Source organism: Mirounga angustirostris, unplaced genomic scaffold, assembly GCF_029215605.1.
Source record: "Mirounga angustirostris isolate CCGP_5_RB_7025 unplaced genomic scaffold, mMirAng1.0.hap1 SCAF_8, whole genome shotgun sequence".
In the NCBI taxonomy this organism is placed as follows: domain Eukaryota; kingdom Metazoa; phylum Chordata; class Mammalia; order Carnivora; family Phocidae; genus Mirounga; species Mirounga angustirostris.
In genome coordinates, this window is record NW_026991716.1 from 83,627,871 (window position 1) to 83,653,311 (window position 25,441).

Consider the following 25,441-nt stretch of genomic DNA (forward strand, 5'->3'; position numbering starts at 1 on the left):
AATTATTAGAACACTGCCAAAAATTTGCGTCAAATCAAATCGCATCAAATCATATATACAAGTTGTAACCTATTCATACTAACAGAACACCCAATCACAAAAGGAGGAAAAGGCCTGCATGCTATCAAAAGCATCCTTTCTATTTTTCCTGAAAAACCATGTAAAGTTTTTGGCCTACAGCCGTCCCTCATGAGAACATTTCTTCTCATACTACCCCCTTCTCTATCTAGAAAACCCTCAATTCTCTCACTGAAGATTTAAAAAAAAATTTGTTTAATATAAATGATAACTACACTAATAAAAGTTAAAATAACTAGAACTATTCAGCAAGAAGAATATTTGAGGGGAATAATAAACACAGTTCCATGCATGTGCATGCACACCCCCCCATCCCAAATGTCAAAACTGATATATAATAAATGGATGAACGTCTAGGCTCATTGGAAAAGAAAAGGAATTTAAAAATACGTGTATTTTCAAAATGTATTTTGAAGCCAGGAAAAAGGAGTCTTAATCTTTTAAGGAGTTGTACTTCAGCACACAGGATATCAAAAAGAAGCCAATCATTCCTTCTGAATTATTTCATAGTCTCAATATTTAACATTTTAGGCAAGTTTTCAACTGCCTTTTAGACTCCTTTTGAAACCAGGCTCTTGTTTAATACAAAATAGGATGTCAGTTGATCAATATCCATTTGGCTTAAATTCATAAGTCCACAACCTCCCTTAAGTGGTAGAACAAACAGGTACAAAGCCTGAAAATTTATTGTTTCTTTTTAAACTCCAAATGATATTTGCAGATGCCAAAAGGCATTTTGAAATCACTCACCCTTACTTCAGTAAAAATGAAAAAGGGGGATGGGAGGAGGGAGAATCTCATGAGGCCTTGTATGTCAAGTTTTTGCCCAGAGCTAATTTTCATAGCTGTGTTATAAAACCCTGAAAATGGAGGTTTATAATGGAAATGCTGACAGACCCTTAACTATAGCAGCATGAATGGATATAATTAAAGAAAAGCTTTTGGCTACACCTAACTCCACAAATGAAAGCTGCCATTTTTATATTAACCTCCAATAACAGCAAGTGAGAACTAGAAATGTGATTCCAGAAAGGTAATGTGAAATGTTAAAGATGACTGCTAAAACTGTTTGACATTCGAAGTTTTAAACATGGAGGCATTTAGTTAACATAACCAAGTCAGTATTTTCATAATGCTACTTAATCAGCAATAAAGAATGCTCTGGTGGGCCATTAGCTCTAGTTAGCAGAAAGTGGCATATGAAGTTATTATTTCTTAACAGCCTAGGGGGAGCTGCTTCTCCCTTTAATCAGTGATCTTAGTTCCTTCCTACCTATAATTTCTCTGTCATACAGTTATAAAACTATTACCCAGTTCAACAGACACACTCACACATTTATGCAAGGACTGGTACCTTATTCCCACCTGAATTTGAACACAGAAGAGATTGCTAAGGTAAAATATTTCATTCTTTTTCTTGTCAGGGATGCAGCCAGGAATAAATATCATCAATCTATGTAACCCATCTTCCTTATCTAAACCAAAATTCAAAGAATTTAGCTTTGGGGGCGCCTGGGTGGCCCAGTCGTTAAGCGTCTGCCTTCGGCTCAGGTCATGATCCCAGGGTCCTGGGATTGAGCCCCGCATCGGGCTCCCTGCTAGGCGGGAAGCCTGCTTCTCCCTCTCCCACTCCCCCTGCTTGTGTTTCCTCTCTCGCTGTGTCTCTCTCTGTCAAAATAAATAAATAAAATCTTTAAAAAAAAAGAATTTAGCTTTGTTCTTAAAAGGGGGGGTGGGGGGGAAGAAGCCTATTCTTTAGTCTTTATCAACTATCCAAAATGTTTTTGAACTTTTTGATAATATTAAAAGTAATACTAATATTATAGCATACCTAAGAGGCTCCTATGAAAAGATCCTCAAAGAAGTTCCAGATTTGGGGCACCTGGGTGGCTCAGTTGGTTAAGCGACTGCCTTCGGCTCAGGTCATGATCCTGGAGTCCCGGGATCGAGTCCCGCACCGGGCTCCCTGCTCGGCAGGGAGTCTGCTTCTCCCTCTGACCCTCCCCCCTCTCATACTCTTTCTCTCTGTCTCATTCTCTATCTCAAATAAATAAATAAAATCTTAAAAAAAAAAAAGAAGTTCCAGATTTGGGGTTAAGAAATTAGGAACACATCTCTATGATCAAATATCGAAAGGACTTTTTCTTGTGTTTCCCCTCTCTGCTTTCCTTCCTTCTTTCTTTCTTTTTAAGGTAATAATCCTGAATGATCTCTGGGGTTCTCCCCCAAAAGATCTCAAACTAACAGCCCATCTGTCTTGATAGTATCTGCCTTGGAAGCCCCAAGACTGATGAAATAAAAAAAAACCGTCCAAGTCTCAGTCCCTCTTATTATATATTGTAATCAGTTTCATTGAAAAACTGTGTGCAAATTACTATGCAAGCTTCAGAAATTTAAGAGATGGTAGTGCCTACATGAGGACAGCATTAATGAAGACCCCCCCACACTACTGCACCATTTTGATTCACACACTGACCTCATACTTCTGTTAAAAATGCTCTATAAGGGACGCTTGGGTGGCTCAGTCGGTTAAATGTCTGCCTTCGGCTCAGGTCATGATCCTAGGGTCCTGGGATTGAGTCCCGAATTGGTCTCCTTGCTCAGCAGGAAGCCTGCTGCTCCCCCTGCTTGTGCTTTCTCTCTCTCTCTAATAAATAAATAAAATCTTAAAAAAAATGCTCTATAATTATGGCAACAGAAATGATACGTGATTAGACATTCACTTATACCAACTGTTTTGAATCATAGTTGAGCAGTATAAAACAAAACTAAAACTAACCATTTGTGCAAGGAATTAAATGTTATCAACACAAACATTTGTGTCCTTTCTTCCCCCATAGCTTAGTCCTACAGATCAATAACACACTCCTTGGCCCTGCTCCAGATGACAGCAAACTACAAACCCATATGAAATCTAGTTAAAAGAAATTTCCAATATAAATGTAAACTTGCTTTTACCTTATATAATCGATACTTTTTTTTTTTTTTTTAAGATTTTATTTATTTATTCATGAGAGATAGAGAGGCAGAGGCAGAGGGAGAAGCAGGCTCCCCGCGGAGCAGGGAGCCCGATGCGGGACTTGATCCCAGGATCCTGGGATCATGACCCGAGCCGAAGGCAGACGCTTAACCGACTGAGCCACCCAGATGTCCCTAATCGATAATCTTAATATGCCCTCTTGATTCCTACCTCTGTACTTCTGATTAGTGATGCCCATGATTAACAGAGATGTGTTACGATTTACAAGATAGTTGCAAGCAGAATTTTTCCAACATTTTTAAATAGCTTTGGCTTTAATGCTGAAGGACTTTTACTAAATTGAATTTAAAGAACAAAAATTTATTTTTATTACAAGTGAAATTTAGATGGTTGAAATAATGCTGATAATAAATCAAAGATAAATTACTGTAAATAAAACATGACTTGTCTCCACACCTCTTTGTGATTCATTTTTTCCAACTGATGACTTACTAAAAAAAATGTTAACTTGTAAAATAAATAACAAAGTAATCAGAAAGCAACTACCCTTTGTTTTTTGTAGCAAAAATAAAGGGTTAGAGCACACAGAAATATATGAATGGGGTAACACTTTCAGGTTTACAAACAGTTTGCAGATGTCATTCATTTAATTGCCTGTTGATTTATACAAAATATAGTGGTATGGTTAGTTTCTGTTTAGTTATTTGTAAACTATTTCAAAAATAGCACAAAAAGGTAGCTCTGGTTGGTTAGAGCCTGAGTGGTGATACTGAAACTTATATTAGTAAGTCATAAAAAGTCTCCATGTTTCCAGTTCTTCATCTCTGAACAGGTATGACAAGGTAGGCAAAGAAGTAAATGAGATAGTATTAGTAAACTCTAAGTCTTTTAAGAATACAAGAGTTATTCTTGTGTTTCTAGTTACCATTTTTGAAGAATGACCAAAACAGTTTTCGGTAGGAGCTTAAGGATAAAAAGAAGTTAGTAAATGAATAGGAAAAAAAATATTCTTACTTTATTACTTTTATTTCCATTTTTAAAGCCTCTCCAACTTTCAAAATAAGTCCCATTCTCCTATTACCATGTTTCCATGGGCATTTTTAACAAATTTCTGCATTTAATTTCTTACCTGAGAATGTATATTTTCTAAATATACTCCATACACTAATCTAAACATGAGAAAGGAGGCTTTCTCATATAATATTAGGGAGAGTAAAAACTGGCACAAAAATTTTTTTTGGTAGGAAATCTGGTAATATCTATCCATATTTAAAATGCACATACACCAACTCATTTTTAGAAATTAAAGATACACTTCTAAAGCACACAGAGAAGGCACATATGAAGATGTTAAGTAAAACTGTGTTTACAATAACATAAAATGGTAAACAATATAAATTCCCATTATTAGGGTATTGGTTAAATAAAGTTTGGTACAACCATATAATGAAATGCTAAGTAGCCATTAAAAGGAATTAGATAGGTTTCCATATACTAACATGGAAAGTTGCCTAGGAAATATTAAGTGAAAAAAAGAAATTGCAGAACAAAAATCATCTATTTTGTTTTCAGCCTATATATGAGAAAAAAATCTGGAAGATTCTATGAGAAACCATTGTACTTCTGTGGACTAAAACTAAAGCAATGTCTTTCTTTTTAAAGATTTATTTATTTATTTTTGAGAGAGAGGGAAAGAGAGAGAACGTGTTCACACACAGGTGCACATGCGTGGGGGGAGGGGCAGAGAGAGAGAGGGAGAGAGAGACTCTCAGACTCCCTGCTGCGCACTGATCGGGACTGGGGCTTGGTCCTTGGACCCATGAGATAATGACCTGAGACAAAATTGTGAGCCAGATCCTTAACTGACTGAGCCACCCCGGCACCCCTAAAGCAATGTTTTCAACCTCAGCACCAAAGAGATTGGACCAGATAATTCTTTGTGTGTAGGCTGTCCTGTACATTGTAAGATGTTTAGCAGTAGATGCCAGTAGCACTCCCTGACCAGGTTGTTAGAATCAAAAACTTCTCCATACACTGCCAAATGTCCCCTGGGAGAGAAACTCATCCCTAGTTGAGAACCACTGAACTGAGAATAAAGGAGTCAAGGTGGGGAAAGGAACTTTTACTTATCACCTTCTACCTTATTTGTAATTTTTAACCATGAAAATATATAGCACTTGCAATTAAATAAAACAAAACTCTAGGTAAGAAGCAATAAGATCATTAAGGTGTTTGAAAGGAAATGTGCATTTTCAATGGAATAGGCAGAAAAATATATGGATTCTGCCACTTTGTTTCCATGACTAACTCTTCCCACGATGCCCACAATCCCGGCTTCATCATTTTCTACCCCCTTGCCCATAAATCTTGGGGGCTGTAGCTCCTTATTACCAGCATTGTTTAGACTAGGTCCCTCCTTCCTTCTTGTTTTGTATATTCAGATAAATATAAATAAACAAACAAAAAATGGTCCCAGAATATGGAAATTTCTAATTTTGCCCAAGAAACATGGAGAAATACTATTATCATTTATTTAAAACTGAAATGGATTTAGCACTTGGGAAAGTATAATATCTGCTAATAAACTCTACTAGACCAAAAACAAATGTGGTTCACAGAGAAGATCCAGAATTTGTAGAAGTATCTTCTAATGATGTTGGTTATTCATTTACTTATCTATCTATCCATCTACCCCAAAATTTGAGATCTTTGAAATTCTTGCTTTTATATAGCTCACACTGGGGGATTAAGGGATGATTATCTGATCAAGAACTCTGGCTAAACATTTATTTTTTATTTTATTTTATTTATTTATTTTTTTGGCTAAATCTTTAGAACTTAAACTGATGGGGAGCAGGCGAATATTAAAAACGACACAATATCTAATGAGGAGCGAAAACCTACAGATTAATCAGTATGAATGCACAGCCCAACATAAAGCAAATTAAGTAAACTGGTAATAACTAAAATTAGTAATGGATAAATTCCCCAAATTTGAAAAATTTGTCAAGCTTACTACCTTTGATAACCAGATACTACTTTTTTGTCAAGTGGTATTAGGAAGAGGGAAGGAGTCTCTTCATTAACTTTAGACGTAGTTTCAAAAAAGATCCTATTTCCACACATAACTTTTACACAGCTTTACAGTGAAAGTGACTGACTACACTGAGTGGTAGTATCTAACTTCTTAAGAACATGTACTTCAAAGATAAAACTTACGTGAAAGGGGCCTTAAAACCATGAATATCATAACCACTATTCTTATCCCTTATTACTTGGGTCTGAGTATATCTGCACATTTGTATAATTAAATGGATCTAAAAACATTAAGTTTTATATGGGTGATTGGTGTTATAAATAGAACAATCTTATTTTTCTTTCAGAATACATTGTTTCAGCTGGAAGTATTTCAGGCAGTTGAGGCTACAACTCTGCAGCAAAATAATTTAAAGAAACTTACTTTTTTAAAAATGGTAGTGTGGTCAAAATCTCCTTAAGGGCACAAAATGCATATGTTTCAGTAAAAGCCACCACAGATTTGAGCTCATGGGCTTGCTTTAGAATATCTGAAACATTCCTCTGGATAATCATACTCTTTTAGGAGAGGTAGGAAGGGAAGGCGGGGTGAAGAGGCATTGTCCTGGGACTGCACCAGAGGTGCTCTGCATTTAGTTTCATGTGTTTGCACACGAGCTTTCTTTTTAAAGAACTACTGTTGGAAAGAATAGTTTGAAAAGTACTGATTTATGCCATTGTAGCAGTAAAACCAACTCCTCTCTCTTCATTTGGATTTCATGAGTACGTCAAAAGGAAAACTTTAATATAGAATCAACGTAGGTGATGACATAAAATAAATCAATGAATTAGTATATTATTGGAAAACATACCTGATTCTGGCCAGAACAGCTTGTAGAAAGCTCAGTACTGTCCTAAGTTCAGATTCTTGACAAGCTCGCAGAAGCATACTAAATCCATCATTAAGCAGTTTTTCATGTGAAGGATACAAGCAATGGCTAGTCTCAAACACTTCTTGAACACCATCAATATAGATGGAAAGAAGTGTCCAGAGAGTCTGTCTTTGTCCCATTTCATCATTCTTGGATACCAAGAATTCCTTTGCTTTCTCTCGGAAAGCACCTGAACATTTCTCAGCCAGAACACCAATGTCCAGATTTTTCTGGGTATACATCAAGAGGAAGGCCACTTGACCCTTCCAAATGATGGAAGATGTTACCAAGGAAGCCTTGAGGAAATTTAGGAGGTCTAAAACATGACTTGCTACATCTTCTACCTCTGCGACAGCTGCTAACAGTAGAAAAAGGCTGAAGAAGTTCTGAAGACCAACTTCGGTGAGTTCTTCCATTCTTTTTTGATGGAATTTAGAATATATCCTGCAAAACATAAAAAAATTACTTGTATAAAATTTTCATTCACAAATATCAATCTTTTAGAATAACATTTCACTCAATACTCATGACAGTTTCATTACTTTAAGTTTAGCTAATTTTTCTTATGATGCTGCCATGTCACTTTTTCTACTTTGAAAACAGACTCACAGAATGCCCATACCTTCAAATTTCTCAGTGATGTAGCAACCACCTATGATTAAATAAAAGGATTGAGTGGTCTTCCCCAAAGGACAGCAGAAATGTTCTTTTCTTTTTTTTTTTTTTTTAAGATTTTATTTATTTATTTGAGAGAGAGAATGAGAGAGAGGACATGAGAGGGGGGAGGGTCAGAGGGAGAAGCAGACTCCCTGCCGAGCAGGGAGCCCGATGCGGGACTCAATCCAGGGACTCCAGGATCATGACCTGAGCCGAAGGCAGTCGCTTAACCAACTGAGCCACCCAGGCGCCCGAAATGTTCTTTTCATACATTACGTGGCTTATCCTATTATTTTAGAACTCTTAATCACCTTTCTTAATTTTTATTGACAAATAAAGAATATATACTCCCTTCAGTACAATTTGATGTGCTTTAAAGAAATCTTAACAGGACAGTTTTATACAATTTTCCTTAAACTCTTTCTTCCTCTACCCCTCACAAAGATCTGCTCTTGCTATAATTATACCTAAGACAATTCAAAATGCTGGAAAAATTTATTTTTACCTACTCATAAAGAAAAATGGTTAGTGTTTAAATGTCCAAGACTAACCATTTAAAAGTCTCTTGTGTTAATATAATTTAACAGTTGACGTACTTTTCTCTCACCAATTAAGGAATCAGAATTGGAATAAATAGAATTGTTACTGAATACATTCCAGTGATTTGTTTTAGATAAAGTTCTGAGTATCAGGTCTTCCACAAAATGATTTAAGATTCAAAAACAAACTGGCAAACGGGACCAAAGAAAAAACTGTTTGAGCTGCATAATTTTTGGAGGTTTAACAAAGAAGCTACCATTAAAAAAAAAGTATACTCTAAAAACAGTTCTACTGTTATCACTATAACCTTGCAAGCAGTATATGGGAATCAAATAGGAACTTCATTTAGTGATTCCTGAGAAGTCCCTACCTAGAATATGAAGGTATTCTTACTCTGATGCAAGAGCTCCCATCACATAAGCAAGTGGTAGAAAGAGGGCTAGAAAAAGGGCTAATGAAGAACAAGGGAAGACAAAACTCATACCCACATAACAAGCAAAACTCTGAAAAAAAAAAGAAAAAAAAAAAAAGAACAGATGAATATGACCAAAAGTTTATTTTACTACGCCAGAAATGAAAACTGGGCATACTCTCCAAATGAGAACAATCAAGTTATTTCATCCTATTATCCTCTGGTTAGTTTTCATTCAAGGGAGCAGGGACTATGGGACTGCTAGACTCAAAGAACACCAAGTTTTATAGGTTGACTCCATTACCTGCCAATGTATGATTTGGAGATGTTTTCTATTTCTATAACTTTGAATACACTTTATGCATTGAATTTATATAATAACATTACAATTAATTTTGGCAAGAAAAACATTCTCTAATAGCCCTGACTTTAATATATGGAATTTCAATCTCCAGGACAGATGAGATAAACTAAAATCCTCTACAAGTTATAGATATTAAATTTGTTCCTGTTACAAATTGGCAGGATCAAAAGGCTACATGTTTTGTTGTCCTGTATACACTAAGGGATACATTTTAAATGTATAAACCACAAAGACTTCCAAGCACAAGTTAACTAAAAAAACACAAACAGTAAGTAATGCTTCTCTACAGTGAACATTCATGACAAAGAAAGATATGGCACATACCTTCCTTTGATTTGTTTCCAAGGATGAGGGCCATTGTTCTTCATTGCTTTCTTAACAACTTTTGCCAAAATGCAAAGGAAAATGGTGTAACTACTGCTGGATTTATAAAGGTCATTATCTTGTTTATCACAACAGCAGGTCTTCACCATTTCTAGCATTGACAAGGGTGACTTAATGATATATGTAAGGCCTTTCAAAGGAAGCCAAGAGATGCTGAAAGAACTATTCTAAAAGCAAATAAAGAAAGAAAGAAAGAAAAGAAGTATTAAGTCTGAGTAAATAAGAATTCTTTAATCTCTTCTATTCTTGAAGTTTCCCAGCCTTTATGTCATACCATTTATTTTTATATCAGGTCATTTATTGTGTAGAATTTTCTCCAATCTGTATTTAGCTGCTTATATCTCCCTAGTGTCATGTAATGTATTTTTTTATCCCCTCTCTTTTCTGTAAATTGGTAGCTGTATCTAGAGGACTGATCAGATTCATGCAAGTGGAGTTTTCTGATAAGAATCTTCCATTGATGGTACTGGGCACTTCCTATTGTAATTTAGGAAAGAGAGACATAAGTTGTGTCATTCCTTTTGTAATGTTAAGATTGGGTGTGTTGTCAACCTGATCTATTCATTTGAGTGATCCCCACCAGACTTTCACTAAACAGTTTTAGCAGCCACTGATGATCACTGCCCAGATACTTTACTTCATCAGGTGTACAAATAGTAATTTTCTAATTCTATCATTACTTCTCAATTAGCTCCTTAGAAATTTGGTTACTCTAAAATATAGTTTATATTTTCCCTTATTTACAGTTTTCAGAATGATGGGTTTTTTTTCCGGAATAATGAGGGTATTTTTTTTTTTTCCCCAGAATAGTAACTTTTCTAAAGGCATCATACACTCAAGGATTTAAATGTATTTGATAAGTTTTAATCCACAACAGTCATTATTCTTTCTTATGCTCAAAATCTACCCAGCATCAGGGCAACAGGAGCTCCTTCAATTTGGCTCCTGTGTCATTTTGACAGGACTCCATCTTACTTTGATATTCCCTGCTTTCAAATACAACAAGACACTAGAGACTCATATTATACATGTTACCTCAGAACTAGAATGGGTCATTTCTCCAATCAGCCTGAAATTATGCTTCAAAGAAGAGTATTTTTCTCATTTTTCATAAGCTCCATTATGTATAAACTAGTAATTTACTTGTAAATCTCCTATTTCCATTTTCTATCTTGACTGAGGGGTTCACTATTTCCCAGAAACCCAAACATTCCAAATCTTCTCTTCTCCCCACACATAAAAAGTAACTAAATCCTATAAATCTACCTTTAAAATTTTTATTTTCCTAATTTCTCCTCTCTTTTCTAAACCCTATTTTACTCACCACATTATTAGCATGTATTTTTACATTGGACTACTAACTGGCACCCAATTCATCTATACCATTTTCAGAAAAAAACCTTCTCACACACATATCTAAAATGTCACGTCCTTGGTACCCTATGTCTCCAGAATAAATCATAACTCAACATGCACATAATCTAGCCACTGACTACCTTGTCTACCTACTTTCCCTATCTGCTGTCTCTCTCCACAGTTATCTCAAACCTATCATTCAGAACTATTTATTTAACATGGTAGGAAAATATCATGTTTTTATGTGTTCATACATTTATTCATAATATTCCTTTTGCCTGAATGCTCTTTTCTTCTGTACTTGTAAACTCCATGCATTCCTCAGTTAAAAAATTACAACGTCTTAAAGTCTTCCACAAGTCTATACACTGGGTCAGATACTCTGTCCTTTGGCATTCCACAGTACTGTAACTTTTCCCCCCACAATGTATGTGTATCTGCCCACTAGCCTATGAGCAACTCAAATGCCAAGACTATGTCTCACTCGGGATAGTATTAACTGTTCAGTGTGTTGCAAGCAATCAGTAATTGTTAGAAAATATGAATAAATGAGGATTAAAAAAATATCTTTCTGGTACAATTTTGGCTACTTTGCTTAGTCTCCCTCTTAAGAGAAAAGGGACGCAAATGCTCATTCCCTTTTGTCAATGCTCTATAGAAAACTATTCTTAATTAAACCATAAAAACATTCCTCACATATGTACAAATTCTTCAAATTCCTGGAACAAATTCATATTCTATTTACTTACCAGGTTCTTACTATAATATTCCCATAGAATGGTGACAATTGCAATGTTTGGCTCCCAGAAATCACAAAGTGTCAAACAACAGTGAAGATGCATTCGTAATTGTTCTTCTAGTATACCATCCTAAAAAATAAACTGAAATTGTGGGAAAGTAAATGGGCTCTGGAAACATGAGTATTATTACTTGATATTGCACTGGATAACCTGCTTCTAAAAGAATATGAATATGTATCACCAAATCATACCCACTCTCATCTTCAGACCAGAAGTTCTAAATCAGCATGAGGTATACTTCTAAAAATTTGCTTTAGAGACTACTCACATACTCAGATAATAGGAATTACATAACTCAACATGACTTTTAACACAATTACTTAAAGGTTACAATAGGTGTGGGGTACCTGGCTGGTCTAGTCAGAAAAGCATGCAACTCTTTATCTCGGGGTCATAAGTTTGAGCCCTATGTCAGGTGTAGAGATTACTTAAAAAAAAAAAAAAAAAAAAAAAAACTTAAAAAAATTACATAATTGTTTCATAACTGAATGGTGTAGGAAACCCAGAGAATGTAAAAGAAACCCAAACTAGAATGAAGTAGCAAAAATGAACTAATAATTAAATGTACACAAATCCAGAGGACTTGGTCATCCTTAAGCACTAGGTCAAATTCTTTGTAGGAATAGGAGAGACTCAGATTAGCAGAGTACATGCATTTTAACCTCTTAGGAAATGGCAACAGGAGTAAGAAGTGAAAAAAATGCAGTCAGTAATCAAACTTCTATGATGAAATAATCATGCATGTTTGTTTAAAAGTCGCACCACCGAAGGGCACCTGGGTGGCTCAGTCGTTAGGCGTCTGTCTTCGGCTCAGGTCATGGTCCCGGGGTCCTGGGATCGAGCCCAGCATCGGGCTCCCTGCTCAGCGGGAAGCCTGTTTCTCCCTCTCCCGCTCCCCCTGCTTGTGTTCCCTCTCTCGCTGTCTCTCTCTCTCTGACAAATAAATAAATAAAACTTAAAAAAAATAAAAGTCCCACCACTGAATCACTCAATAATTACTTATTTAAAGCTTACTATATGTGCTATGGTGAGCACTGTGAATTGTGTAAGACTGTTGAATCACAGATCTGTACCTCTGAAACAAATAATGCAATATATGTTAAGAAAAAAAAAAAGAAGATAGCAGGAGGGGAAGAATGAAGGGGGGGAAATCAGAAGGGGAGACAAACCATGAGAGATGATGGACTCTGAAAAACAAACTGAGGGTTCCAGAGGGGAGGGGGGTGGGAGATGGGTTAGCCCGGTGAGGGTATTAAAGAGGGCACGTACTGCATGGAGCACTGGGTGTTATATGCAAACAATGAATCATGGAACACTACATCTAAAACTAATGATGTAATGTATGGTGATTAACATAACAAAAAATTAAAAAAAAATAAAGCTTACTATATAAACCAGGCACTATTCTAAGGTATTAGGCATAGAGCAAAGGATAAGTCAGACATGGTACAAGCACTAATAGAAGTTACACTTTGGAGGAGAATGGGAAAAGAGGACACTGAAACAAACAAGATAAATGTAAACAGTTGTGACTGCTGTGCAAAGCAAAACAAAGCAGGGTAATCTGGCAGTTAGTGGTAGAGGATGTGGATTGTTAGTATATCAGAAGCTATGAATGAAAAGACCTTTTTGAGGGTTGGCTGATAGAATGAAAAAGAGCCAGCCATTAAAGGCCTGAACAAAAGCACTCATGGCAGAGAAAACACATGGAAATTAGCAGTAAGCTTTGTATTACAGGATTAAGTCAGAGATATCCATGGACCATGTTTCCTTTGGGCTTTGGTAGTCTTGATAGGAAGTATGGGTTTTATTTTACATATGCTGGGAAACCATTAGAAGACTGTAAGCACAGGAGTAACGTGATTGTTTCAAAAATACTGCTCTTGATCATGCATGGAGAATGAATTCATTAAGAATAGAAGCAGGAAGACTGGTTAGAAAGTAAATAGTGAGACTTGCAATATAACAGAAAAACAGACTGTGAGTTCAAATACAAAGCAGACACACTGGGAGATCTGAAGGTGTGTGGTTATATAGTAAGTTTTAAATAACTGTTGAATGACTGGGGTTGAGTGGTGTGTCACTTTTTAACAAACATGCATGGTTATTCCATCACAGAAAATTGAAGTGTCTACTTTTTTTATTTCTACTTCTGTCTCCTCCTGCCACCTCAAAGTTTAGAAGACAGTTATGTGAAACTGTAAGACTAAGATAAGCACACAACTTTAAAGATATATTTAGAAACAGAGGCAATGGGATTTTTTTGATGAGTTATATGAATGTATGAAAGTAAGAGAGCAATTAACAATTACGGAGAACTCCCAGGTTTTGGCTTAAGAAAATGAGTTGATGGTACCATTTCTTGAGATGGCAAAGGCTAGGGGAGGAACAGATGGGAGAGTGCACAAGGGCAACCAAGTGGAGATATTATGTAGATAATGTGATATGTAGGCCTAGGGCTCAAGGGAAAAACCAGAGCTGTTGATAGTTATTCAGATGTTACTTTCATAGTGATGGTTTTTAGAGCTAAGAGGCTAGATAAGATCAACCAAGGAAAGAGTATACATGAAAATGAGTAAAGGATCCAGAACTGTGAGCCTTTTGCTATTCCAACATTTAGGTATCGAAAGGAGAGGAATTATCAGCCAATGAAGTAGGAAGGGAACCAGATATCATGGAAACCAAAAGAAATATTTTGGAAAAGGGAAGTAGTCAACAGAGTTGAATGTTGAGAGGTTAAAATGAGAAGAAGAAAGAATTTTTGGATTTGACAACACAGAAGTTACTGATGGCCTTGACAGAGTAGTTTCAGAGATGGCACAGACAGAAGCTTAACTATGGCAAGCCGAGGATATAATATAGGAGGTGAGGAAATAGAGATATTTAAGTTAAGATATATAAAGTCCTTGAATAGTTAAGAAGAGACAAGATCCAGTACACAGGTAAAGGAATTAGCTTTTGATAGAAATAGTAACACTTTCAGTAAGATAGAAGAACAAATTGAGAGGTAGAGTACAAAGCGGACATGTTGGGAGATTTGAAGGTACAAAAAGGTGTTCTCAAATGACTGGTTCTATTTACTCAATGATTTAAAAGGTAAGATTCTTGGCTAAGTTAATTGGGGCAAAGCATGCATTGAATTGTGTGTTAAAAAGAAATTCTCAAATAAGTAATTTTGGAGAGTCGAAAAGCAAAGACTCTAGAGCTGGCTGCCATTTGAGATCTATGATCAAGAATTTAGAGTCAGAGCAGTCTGTAAGAAAGATCATTTGACTTTAGCAATATTCAGCTGGGGAGAGAGGTTGGCAGGGGTGTAGGAAAGGACTAGGTTTTGCCAAGTTAAAACAGCTGAGGACTATGGAATTAAAGGTGTTTGTGATGGAATGACTATATTAAGGAGGTGTATAATTTAAATCGTTTAAGGAGGAAAGTTTGGACATGGAAGAACAGAAAATGGAAAAAATCAATAGTGTCAGGCAGAATGAAAATGAAAAGAAAAATGAAAAAATGTAAAGCATAACTATGGAAAGTGGGTGAGATAAGTCAGAGAAAATCTGATTAGATGTGAGGATATTAAGAAACTTAGAGGACAGGGTGATACACACAATAACGTTGGGGTCACTAATAAAAGTAATTCTTTGAAAGAGAGTGAACCAAACATGAGATTTTTTTTTTGATAAGGCATTAACTCATCTAATTATTCCCCTCTCACAACTCTTTTAATTATTAATCCTTTAGAATATATTCAGGCTTCAAGTCCTCAAGGAAACTTATTAAATTCCACACTGACAGTGACCTTCTTTTACGCTCCTTGGCATCCTACGCACACCTATATCACAGCACTTACCTTGTTAAATTTAGTGTTTATTGGCTTTCAAGTGTCTATAAGCTCTCTGAGAATTAGGATAATTCTCCAGGGTCTAGCACACTGCCTGGTTTGCCAAAGAAACTCCACAAATATTTCATGAATTAAACTGAGATCTAGGTTCGGGTGCCTCTTTTTACCAAGTAGCTGTATGGCTTAGGGAAAGATACTTAGCTTCTCTAATAGACAAGTAAACTCATTTAACCAAAGAAGAGAAGTTTCTGTCCATCGCTAACATTCTTTGATTTTATTATGAAAATATTAAACAAAACCCAGGCTCATTCCTGTGGCACACTACTCATAAATTAAAGCATGCTAATTTTATTATACTTTAAGATTAAAAAGTAGGTTATATTTTTAAAGTGGGTTCATTTTGAAGAGTTTGTTTTGTTTTACTGGGTATCTGAAACTCACATGCAATGTAAAACCCACAAAAAGATATTTAAATTATAAAATATACGAGGTTTGGGAAAAACAATTGTCAGGCATCATGTGACATTTTACATATGTTAGTTCATGTAGGTCTCATACCATCTCAGTTTCATTACCTTCATTTCACAGAAAAGAAGGCTGGGGTTCAGAAGTTACAAATAGCATGCACATCCACTTGGGAAGGAGCTAGGATTTATGATTCCAAAGCCTATTATACATACCATTCTATGCCCCTTTCCAAAAACAGAAAGGAAGTGAACATTTAATGCACACCAGATTTGATCAAGATTGCTTTTAGTGACCACCCAAGATTTGAAGCAAAGTTTGTGAGGCCAGAGCCCATGTTCTTTACACTGTGCCCAATCAGGAAGAAATTAAATATCATATCCTGGGGGATTTTTTATTTTTTTAAAGGGCAGGAGATAAATTTTGCTTCCTTTTCCTGATAGTGGCTACAGATTACAATGAAAAGCAATGGCTTAGAAAATACCATTTTCTCCACAGTTCTGGCAGGATAGGTGTGACTTAAAAAGTAAGTCTGTTTAGCCCTTAATTAATTACAGATAGTATTTATTATAAAATACATTTTCATGTTCTGTATATTCAACTATTGCTTTGTTTTGAACCATTTTCCCTTAATTTTTTCTTAAAAGTTTCTAAAAATGTGTGTCTGTGCACATCAGTTGAATAAGGAGAGAAAGAATTTGGCCATCTTCAAGTCCAGATACTCAGAGATAGGAATACAAAATAGTCAGGAGTAGAGGAGCAAACAGACATCTTAGCTCAAATTCATAATGAGAAAAAAGAGCTGAAATACAGTGAGGAAGAGTACTGGAGAATGCTTGAGGATATTTTCCTACCGTACATTTTCCCAACACACACTTACTGGAGAGAAAAAAAAACAAAACAAAACACAAAAAACAAATAAACAAACAAAAATATGGAAAAATTGAGATGCTTTCCACAAGTATCACCAAAACAGGTCTAGAAACCAAAATGGATTATTAATTAAACACATAGCATCAAAGAAGACTTAAAATAGAAATAATGAAAAAAATAGTTTTTATTAAGAATCCTACAGTGGCACCTGGATGGCTCAGTCAAGTGCCAACTCTTGATTTTGGCTCATGTCATGATCTCAGGGTTCTGGGATCAAGCCCTGCATCTGGCTCCATGCCCAGCATGGAGCTTAAGATTCTCTCTCTCCCTCTTCCCCTCTCCATCCTGCCCCTCTGGAAAAAAAAAAATATTTCTACAAAGTCAAATGCATTGAGAGAGCACACTATGAATAAAGCACATATGAAGACTCAAATCCCAGCTTTGCCACTTCTCAGTTATCTATATGAACTTGGACAAACTCCTTAACCTGGCCAAGGCCCTCGTTTCTTAATGTATAAAATGGAACTTCACAAGATTGTCATAAACATTAAGTGTACATTAAGAATGTACATTAAGTGCTAAGTACAGTGCTTGCATAGGGGTAGCTATCACTTTCTTGTCCACAAGAGAGATGTATTTTTTTAGGCCCAATGTTGACTCTTTTGATGATCATATAATGAATGTAAAAGGTTCTCAGTACCGTACCCTAAGCTGATATATTTCAATTTTGTGAGTGTTAAGGTCAAACTCTACCTAAACCGAGAGGTTTGAATGACTACATTTAAATCCGTGCCCTCTGATTAAAGATTTTTTAATAAACCAGAAGGCCTATGGGCCCCTCTTTTCTACACAGCCTTAAACCTGCCTGCCTCAATCCCAGAGGCTATGCTCCTCAGCTTTTGCATTTTTCACAAGACCTGTGGGCTCTCTGTGTCTCATCTCAGCTGTGTGAGTGTGCATAGACTATTTAATGAGAAAGCTACCCCAGAATATTCCATAGTGCCTGCTCCTGATCTCTGCTTTAGTCCTTTTTAATTTTAAATTTTTTTAAAGATTTTATTTATTTGAGAGAGAGGAGAAAGAGAGAGCACAAGTAGGGGGAGGGACAGAGGGAGAAGCAGACTCCCTGTTAAGTGGGGAGCTCAACGTGGAGCTCCATCCTAGGACCCTCTGATCATGACCTGAGCCGAAGGCAGACGCATAACCGACTGAGCCACCCAGGTGCCCCACTTGTTAAAGAATGCCTTCCTATCTTTATTTTGAAAGATCAAATTTAGGCATATTAAATTCAAGTATATTCCATGCATGAAATTCTTTTATTGAACTAAAAATGGAAACATTTACTCTTTTATGGCTAACATACACATGAAAGGATGCTCAACATCACTAATCATCCGGGCAATGCAAATCAAAACCATATTGAGATATCCCCTCACACCTGTCAGAAGGGCTAAAATCAAAAACACTAAAGAAACAAGCGCTGACGAGAATGTGGAGAAAAAGAAACCCTCTTTCCACTGTTGATGGGAATGTAAACTGGTGCAGCCACTCTGCAAAACAGTACGGAGCTTCCTCAAAAAGTTAAAAAAAGAATTACCATTTGATCTAGTAATCATACTACTGGGTATTTACCCAAAGAATACAAAAATACTAATTTGAAAGGATATATGCAGCCCTATGTTTATAGCAGCATTACTTACAATAGCTAAATTATGGAAGCAGCCCAAGTGTCCATCGATAGATGAATGGATAAAGAATGGTGTGTACACACGTACACACACACACACACACACACACACAATGGAATATTACTCAGCCATAAAAAAAAAAAAAGAATGAAATCTTGCCATTTGCAAAAACATGGATGGAGCTGGAGAGTATAATGCTAAGCAAAATAAGCCCGTCAGAGAGAGGCAAATACCATATCATTTCACTTATATATGAAATTTAAGAAACAAAACAAACAAGGGGGAAAAAGACAAAACCAAAAAAACGGACTTTTAATTATAGAGAACAAACATGGCTACCAGAGGGGAGGTGGGCGGGGGAATGGCAGAATAGGTGTAGGGGATCAAGAGTACACTTATTGTGATGAGTACTGAGTAATATATGGAATTGTTGAATCACTATATTGTATACCTAAAACGAATATAACGCTATTTTAACTATACTGGGATAAAAAAAAAAAATACTTTTAGCTTATTTTATAAAAATAGCAATTTAATAATTGGGGGTTCATTTCTTTATGCATAACAAACCTACCTAAAAGAAATCATCAGAAGAATAAAATTTATTTGCAAGCTAAATAATGACTGTCAGTCTGTCTGATTGGACTTATTTTTAGGACTGGATAAAGTAAATTGAACTTCGGGGCACCTGGGTGCTCAGTCGTTAAGCGTCTGCCTTTGGCTCAGGCCATGATCCCAGGGTCCTGGGATCAAGCCCCGCATCAGGCTCCCTGCTTGGTGGGAAGCCTGCTTCTCCCTCTCCCACTCCCCCTGCTTGTGTTCCCTCTCTTGCTGTGTCTCTCTCCGTCAAATAAATAAAATCTTTAAAAAAAAAAGTAAATTGAACTTCAATATCCCAGTCAAGATCCGTCTGTCCAAGAAACACAATGATTCTGAATTAATAATTAGAAGATTACTGTCCCAGGTGTGCCTGGGTTGCTCAGTCAGTTGAACATCTGACTTGGTTTCAACTCAGCTCATGATCTCAGGGTTGTGAGATGGTCCTGCACTGGATTCCATGCTCAGCAGGGAGTCTGCTTGAGATTCTCTGCCTCTCCTCTGCCCCTCCCCCTGCTCACTCTCTTCCCCCTAAATAAATAAAGTCTTAAAAAAAAAAAAAGGTTACAGTGCCACATCATTCAAATCTAATCACATTCTAAGTTGTTTTTAGCCTTGGACTCCTCAGACTCCTTGGCAAATGAAAATAATTTTTAAAGAATATTACACTTGTTTAGGATTTCTTTTTATACCCACCCATAGCCTTTAGTAGGAAATTGTTTCTGTGATGTCAGAAAATGAGGCTTTAAAAAGCAGGTAGTATAAAAGGAAATATCTCCCTTTTCATATGAAAACAATAATGCTGTTTTAAAGGTAGAACAATACTGTCAGCATACACAAATATTAAATAGTACTGCCTCTAAAAAACTGTTTTTAAGTTAAGAACTATTCAATCATACCTAGAGAAGCAAAATTAAACAATATATGTTCTTTTTACTAACAAAGTACAATGTCTGTTTCTAGAAAATCCTTTCTGGCTAGAAAAAGATTTGGAACATTATTTGCTTAATTAAAATTACAGTGGCATGCCTACCAATTATATTTGACGACTGCTCTATATGTGGAATGTATGTTTTTTAAATACTGCAAATGGATTCTTTCACTGTTGGAGATAAAGTCAAAGCACATGAGCATGGTCAGATTTTAATTTACCTCAATGGGGGAAAACAGATATAATCAAACTGATGGCTCTATTCAAACATATTACTTATTCTTTATGACCACCTACTGCACCCACAAAATTGATTTCAAGAACTCCAGCAAGTAGTACTATACTACTTATAAAATCTAATTTGATACAATCAAGGCATGACAAAATTGAAAGATCACTAGAGAAAATGGACTACTTCTTTCTAAATAATATAATGACTTCTCTCACAGGAAAAATGATTTTGACTTTACACTACGTCTAAATTCCCAGAGAAAGTTTCTTGTATTAGCTATACTCTCTCTACTTCTAAGATGACTGGCTTCTCAGTTTGCTCAGGACTTTTCTGGTTGTAGCACTGAAAGTCCCACATTCTGGGAAACCACAAGCCAGGAAAATTCTGATGGTCATACTACCTACTTCCAAGAATTACTTATTTATCCTCAAAACAGGTTTAGCTAACACCATTAAAATACTAGTTATATTGTAAACATATATTATGCAGTATCAGAATAACTTTTATCACATTATGAGTAAGACATTCCAAAGTTTTTTTTTCTCAAGTAAATGAGTTAACTTCATTTAACATCAAAATTAGAATGAGTCATAAATCCAAAGAAAAAAAGAATTGATTTTCAAGCAACTAAAAGGGTTGAAGGAGGGTTTTCAATCTCTTGGTCAAAGAGCAAACTTTTCTATGGAAGAGATATGATGATGAATTCTTTCTCCTGTTTGTCCCAGACCATTATGAGTATATGGGTACTTACCCATATGAACCTTTAGAGCCTCCTAAGAAATATTCTGTAATTTAAAACCTACCTGAACAAAACCATAAATTCATACACTGTTAAAGCCTAAAGGAAGTATAACTAAGAGGTTTTTAAGCTATGTTATGTTAAGGCATTGAGATTGGATTAATAGCTAATTCAAAGAACAATAAACACTTTTTAGTGATTCCCTACATTCTTAAAGAAAAAAAATATATGTAAGAGACTTTCTGAATTACTAAATCAATATGTTCTCAAAAAGAATGATGAATGAGAAAGCCAATTAAAATGACATAGAAAAAAACAAAAATAAAAAATTTTACAATGGTTGAAATAATCTTTTGTTTTTCATACAACTTATATGTGCACAAATCTTTGGAATTCTATCCTAGAATCTTTACTGAATTAGAAGATTCATATTATAAACTAAATGTACTTAGTTATTATATGCTTCACCTAAGGAAATTAAGTTAATATAGATAACAGGGAAAAGACAATTTCAGTCTATTTAAATGAGTTTTAAAGATATCGCTACAAAATAAATGAGTATGTGTGTGTTTGTACAAATGGGTACGTATGTACGTATGTACATGTGATATATATGTATCAATCTTGTACTATCATATTTCTTGTTTATTCCTCTACAAGTTTTTAACAATCTTTATTTCCTAACAGAAAAGTAATCTACTTCCCAAATTTAATAATATTCTTTACTAAAATTTCCCCTTAAATTCTTACATAAATAACTTCTATTACAAAACTTTACAGGACTACAATACAGTATGTTTAAAGATGTGATGAAGAGCACATTTAAAACTATTTTAAAAGGAGGTCAGATCTGACCTCTGGGCCATGAAGCACTACATTAACAGCTCTGCAGAAAGAAAAATGATAACGTATGAAATGAGGGCTCAGAAACTAGGACCTTATCAGTTAGAGTATGATTCGAGCCTGTAAGACAAATTGCTCAGCAAGGCAAGTCACCTTCCTGCTGTGATGAGGATATAGCTGAATTTCCAATGCTACTATCTCCCTCATCATGTCTCCTAGACTTGATACCATACAGTCAAGGAATGGCTTATAGTTTTGAAACATCTACTACTTATTCTGAATATATTTTGTCAAAGTCACCAACTAGGATAATTTTATTTGTCCTTCAACTGGCAACTCAGTGTTTCAAATAAAAATCTTCAAAGGATAGGCACTCATAGCAATGATCTCATGCTGACCCTTCATTGACAAAGAATGAGGATTCTACCTCAGGTTTTTAATAAGTAAACGAAGTTTGTTATTTAAATCATTTTAAGAGTTTGCTTGGTTCTTATAAAATCTGGAACGTTAAAAATTTAGCAAAGCCCACAAATTGTGTCACTTTAAAAGCATACCTGAACATTGATGGACTTTTTAAGCAGTTCTTCTACAAAATTCCAATTTGATTCCATTTGTCTCTAGAAAGGGAGAATATTGCACCAAAATTATTGCTCTTAATTATGCATTCAAATTATAGTACAGCAAGCTAGGAAGTACAAACATCATCAGACATCATTACAATTTCTTGAATGTCTAAAATTACTTGGACAAAGAGTTATGTGACAGACTTGGTAGAAAAAAAGCTTATAACTATTCCAATCCAATATAAACCTTATCAGGAGTTGTTTTATTAAACAATGGGATTTCTATAAAATTATAAATGTTTTAACAAATATTTAATTTTTGCTGTCATATATAATCTAACAGGAAAAACCACAAAAAAACTTCATGTAGTTTGTGGAGTTTTTATGCCTTGAGTGTTTTTCCTTATTCGGTACTTACCAGAGATTTTTTTCATTTTATGCATAATAATGTTAAGAGAGTCTACTCTAGTAAACAAGTAACTAAAAATTTTATACAGAAAATTAAAAAATTATATACACAGTGCTACCTCATTTAATCAATGGTCACTTATCTGGCAACCCCAACTATCTGGAAAACTCCTCACAATAAGGAAGAAAGCTGAAAACAACTTTCAAAAAGCCAAAATACTTCACAAAAGCTGGGCACTAAAAACGACTTCACCTTCCCACAGGAAAGCCTGGAGGACTTTCTCATAGGATACACAGTTCACTTGATACTCAGTTTCTTAAAGCTTTGGATATATGTGCATATTGGTCAAAACCAGAAGCAAAGAAAATGCCTCCGAGAGGAAGCAAGGAACAACTAGTTTCTGACAGAGAGTGAAAAAGGTACAAAAGGTAAGACCTCAAAAGGCAAAGCCAGAGGCCTTAAAGAATAGAAGCAAAGAGCCTTTGCATATCCTACCATCCCTACTGTTGTTTAGAAGGATGAACCCAAATGACCAATAAAGGATTAAAGCATGTTCAATATTCTTGATTTTAAATGGCTGGATAATGTTCATGTAAGATGCTAACTACATAAAATCACTAAATAAACATTTCCTTAATAAAGGTACTCAGTGACTGGTAGCCACTCTCTAAAAATGGCCCCAAATGACCCCTGTCTTCCAGTATTCACACATTTATTTAACTCTTCATCACCCCCACCCCACCCCACCCCACACTGTACCAGAGTTGGTCTGTCACCAACAGAATATCAACACTAATAGGAGTGATAGTATGTCACTTCCAAGATTAGGTTAGAAGACACTGAAGCTTCCATCTTAATGAAAATCTCTCTCTTGTTGACTCCGTCAGGGAAAAACCATAGTGTGAACAGGCCTGCAGAGGCCTATGTGATCAGTAGTAACCAAAGTCTCCTCAGAACATGAGAAAGACTGGCAGTGAATCCTCCAGCTCCAGTCAAGTCTTCAGAGCCTGAAGCACCTGCTAATGGCTAACCACAACCTCATGAAGGATCCTGGGCCAGAACCATCCAGCTAAGCTCCTGCTGCATACCTGACACTCAGGAACTGTGTGAGATAATCACGGTTTATTGTTTTAAGCTGCCAAGTTTTGTTACACAGTAATAGATAACTCACGCAACGACTTGGTTATTTTTAGCAGAAGAATTTTTGACTTTTTAAAATACATTTATGTAAGTAAAGTGAAAGCAAAACATTTATGAGAGAATGTGTAGTAAAGCATTTGGCTTTGCCCAAAGAGAGTCTGGCCTTTACTGAAGCCAAGGATTCAGGTAAGTAATCTCTAGGCCCTTGGAATGTTATACCTGATAAGGAGTATCTTTGTTTGCCTGGGGGCCTAGAGTTCTACTGCATAGTCTAATAGTATAGTTGAAGGTGGAGGCTGGCCATGCCCAAAACCCAACAATGTGACTTACACTAAGGGCTATGGAGACGGGGACAGTTGATTTGAAGACTGAGATCAACCATGCAGGCTATCAATCCATCATGCCTATGCAAAGGAGCTCCAATAAAAACTGAACACTGCAGTTTAGGCAAGCTTTCCTGGTTGGAAATACTCCCCACATACTGTCACACACTGATGCCAGAAGACTAACGGATCTTGACTACATGGGGAGAAAACAAAAGGAGCTCCACATCTGGTACTTCTCCTGGACTCTGCACTATATACTTTTCCTTAGCTAATCTTAATTTTCATCCTTTCCCTGTAATAAACCATAACCCTGAGTATAAGAGTTTTCAGTGAGTTCTGTAAGTCTAAGTAAATTATATGGTTTTGGGAATTCTTGGGCTTGCAATTGGTGTCAGAAATGAGAGCAGTCTTGAGATTGTGCCCTAAAACTTGGTAATTAGCCCTAAAACTCTTCCAAAAGGAGACCATTTTAGGGGCACCTGGGTGGTTCAGTCACTTGAGTATCCAACTCTTGATTTTGGCTCAGGTCATATCAAGGTTGTGGGATCCAGCCCTGCACTGGACTCTGCACTTGGCGGAAGGAAGTCGGCTTAAGATTCTCTTCCTCTGCCCCTCCCCACACTCGCACAAGCCCAGGGCCCAGGCATTCTCACGTGCTCTCTCTCTCTCTCTCTAAATAAATCTTAAAAAAAAAAGATGATTTTGTCCCATAATACTATATGTACACTGTGTTAATGTCTTTACATTATTACTTCCTCAAAAGAAAATTTTTCCATTTCACAGATAACACAATTAAGTCTCAGAGAGGTCATGTATATACAAGTCAGAGCAAGGATTTTGCTCCAAAGCTAGTATTCCTTCCATTTTCTAACAAGCCTTCCCTCAGCTTTGAGTAATTCACTTTTATATTGCTCTTTACTAAGAAAACATCACCACTAGTCCCAAATAAGCAGGAATATGACAGGATTGGTGTATATAGCCTTATAATTTGATAGTGTTAATGAGTATATTTTAATTTCTGTTCTATCTAGGCATTTTGAATCACATGAATCATAGAGAAGTAACATAATTTTTGTCCAAGGAATTTCAACTCTGTGGATCAATACTGTGGCTATAATCTAAAACAAAAATAAACCATCATTCAGATTAAAGAATGGCAACTAAATCATGCCCAAATCAAGTCTGAGTAAGAGACTATGTATCAAAGGATATTTTTTTTCCCACAGCAAAATTGAACCTCGAGCATCTACATTTTTTTTCTACATACTAATTATACATA

At 35.9% G+C, this 25,441-nt stretch overlaps 1 protein-coding gene across 5 annotated transcripts in view; it reads right to left on the reverse strand.

Moving 5' to 3' along the window:
* The window catches only part of MMS22L (MMS22 like, DNA repair protein), a 134,476-nt gene that overhangs the window by 80,919 nt on the left and 28,116 nt on the right, over positions 1 to 25,441 (reverse strand). For all 5 annotated transcript variants that reach the window (XM_064597894.1, XM_064597892.1, XM_064597891.1 and 2 more), the window contains 4 exons: positions 22,279 to 22,341; positions 11,468 to 11,587; positions 9,303 to 9,529; positions 6,946 to 7,449 (listed from right to left, as the gene is read on the reverse strand). In XM_064597894.1, coding sequence (XP_064453964.1) covers positions 6,946 to 7,449; positions 9,303 to 9,529; positions 11,468 to 11,587; positions 22,279 to 22,341 — 914 coding nt within the window. The remainder of the gene's footprint in view (positions 1 to 6,945; positions 7,450 to 9,302; positions 9,530 to 11,467; positions 11,588 to 22,278; positions 22,342 to 25,441) is intronic.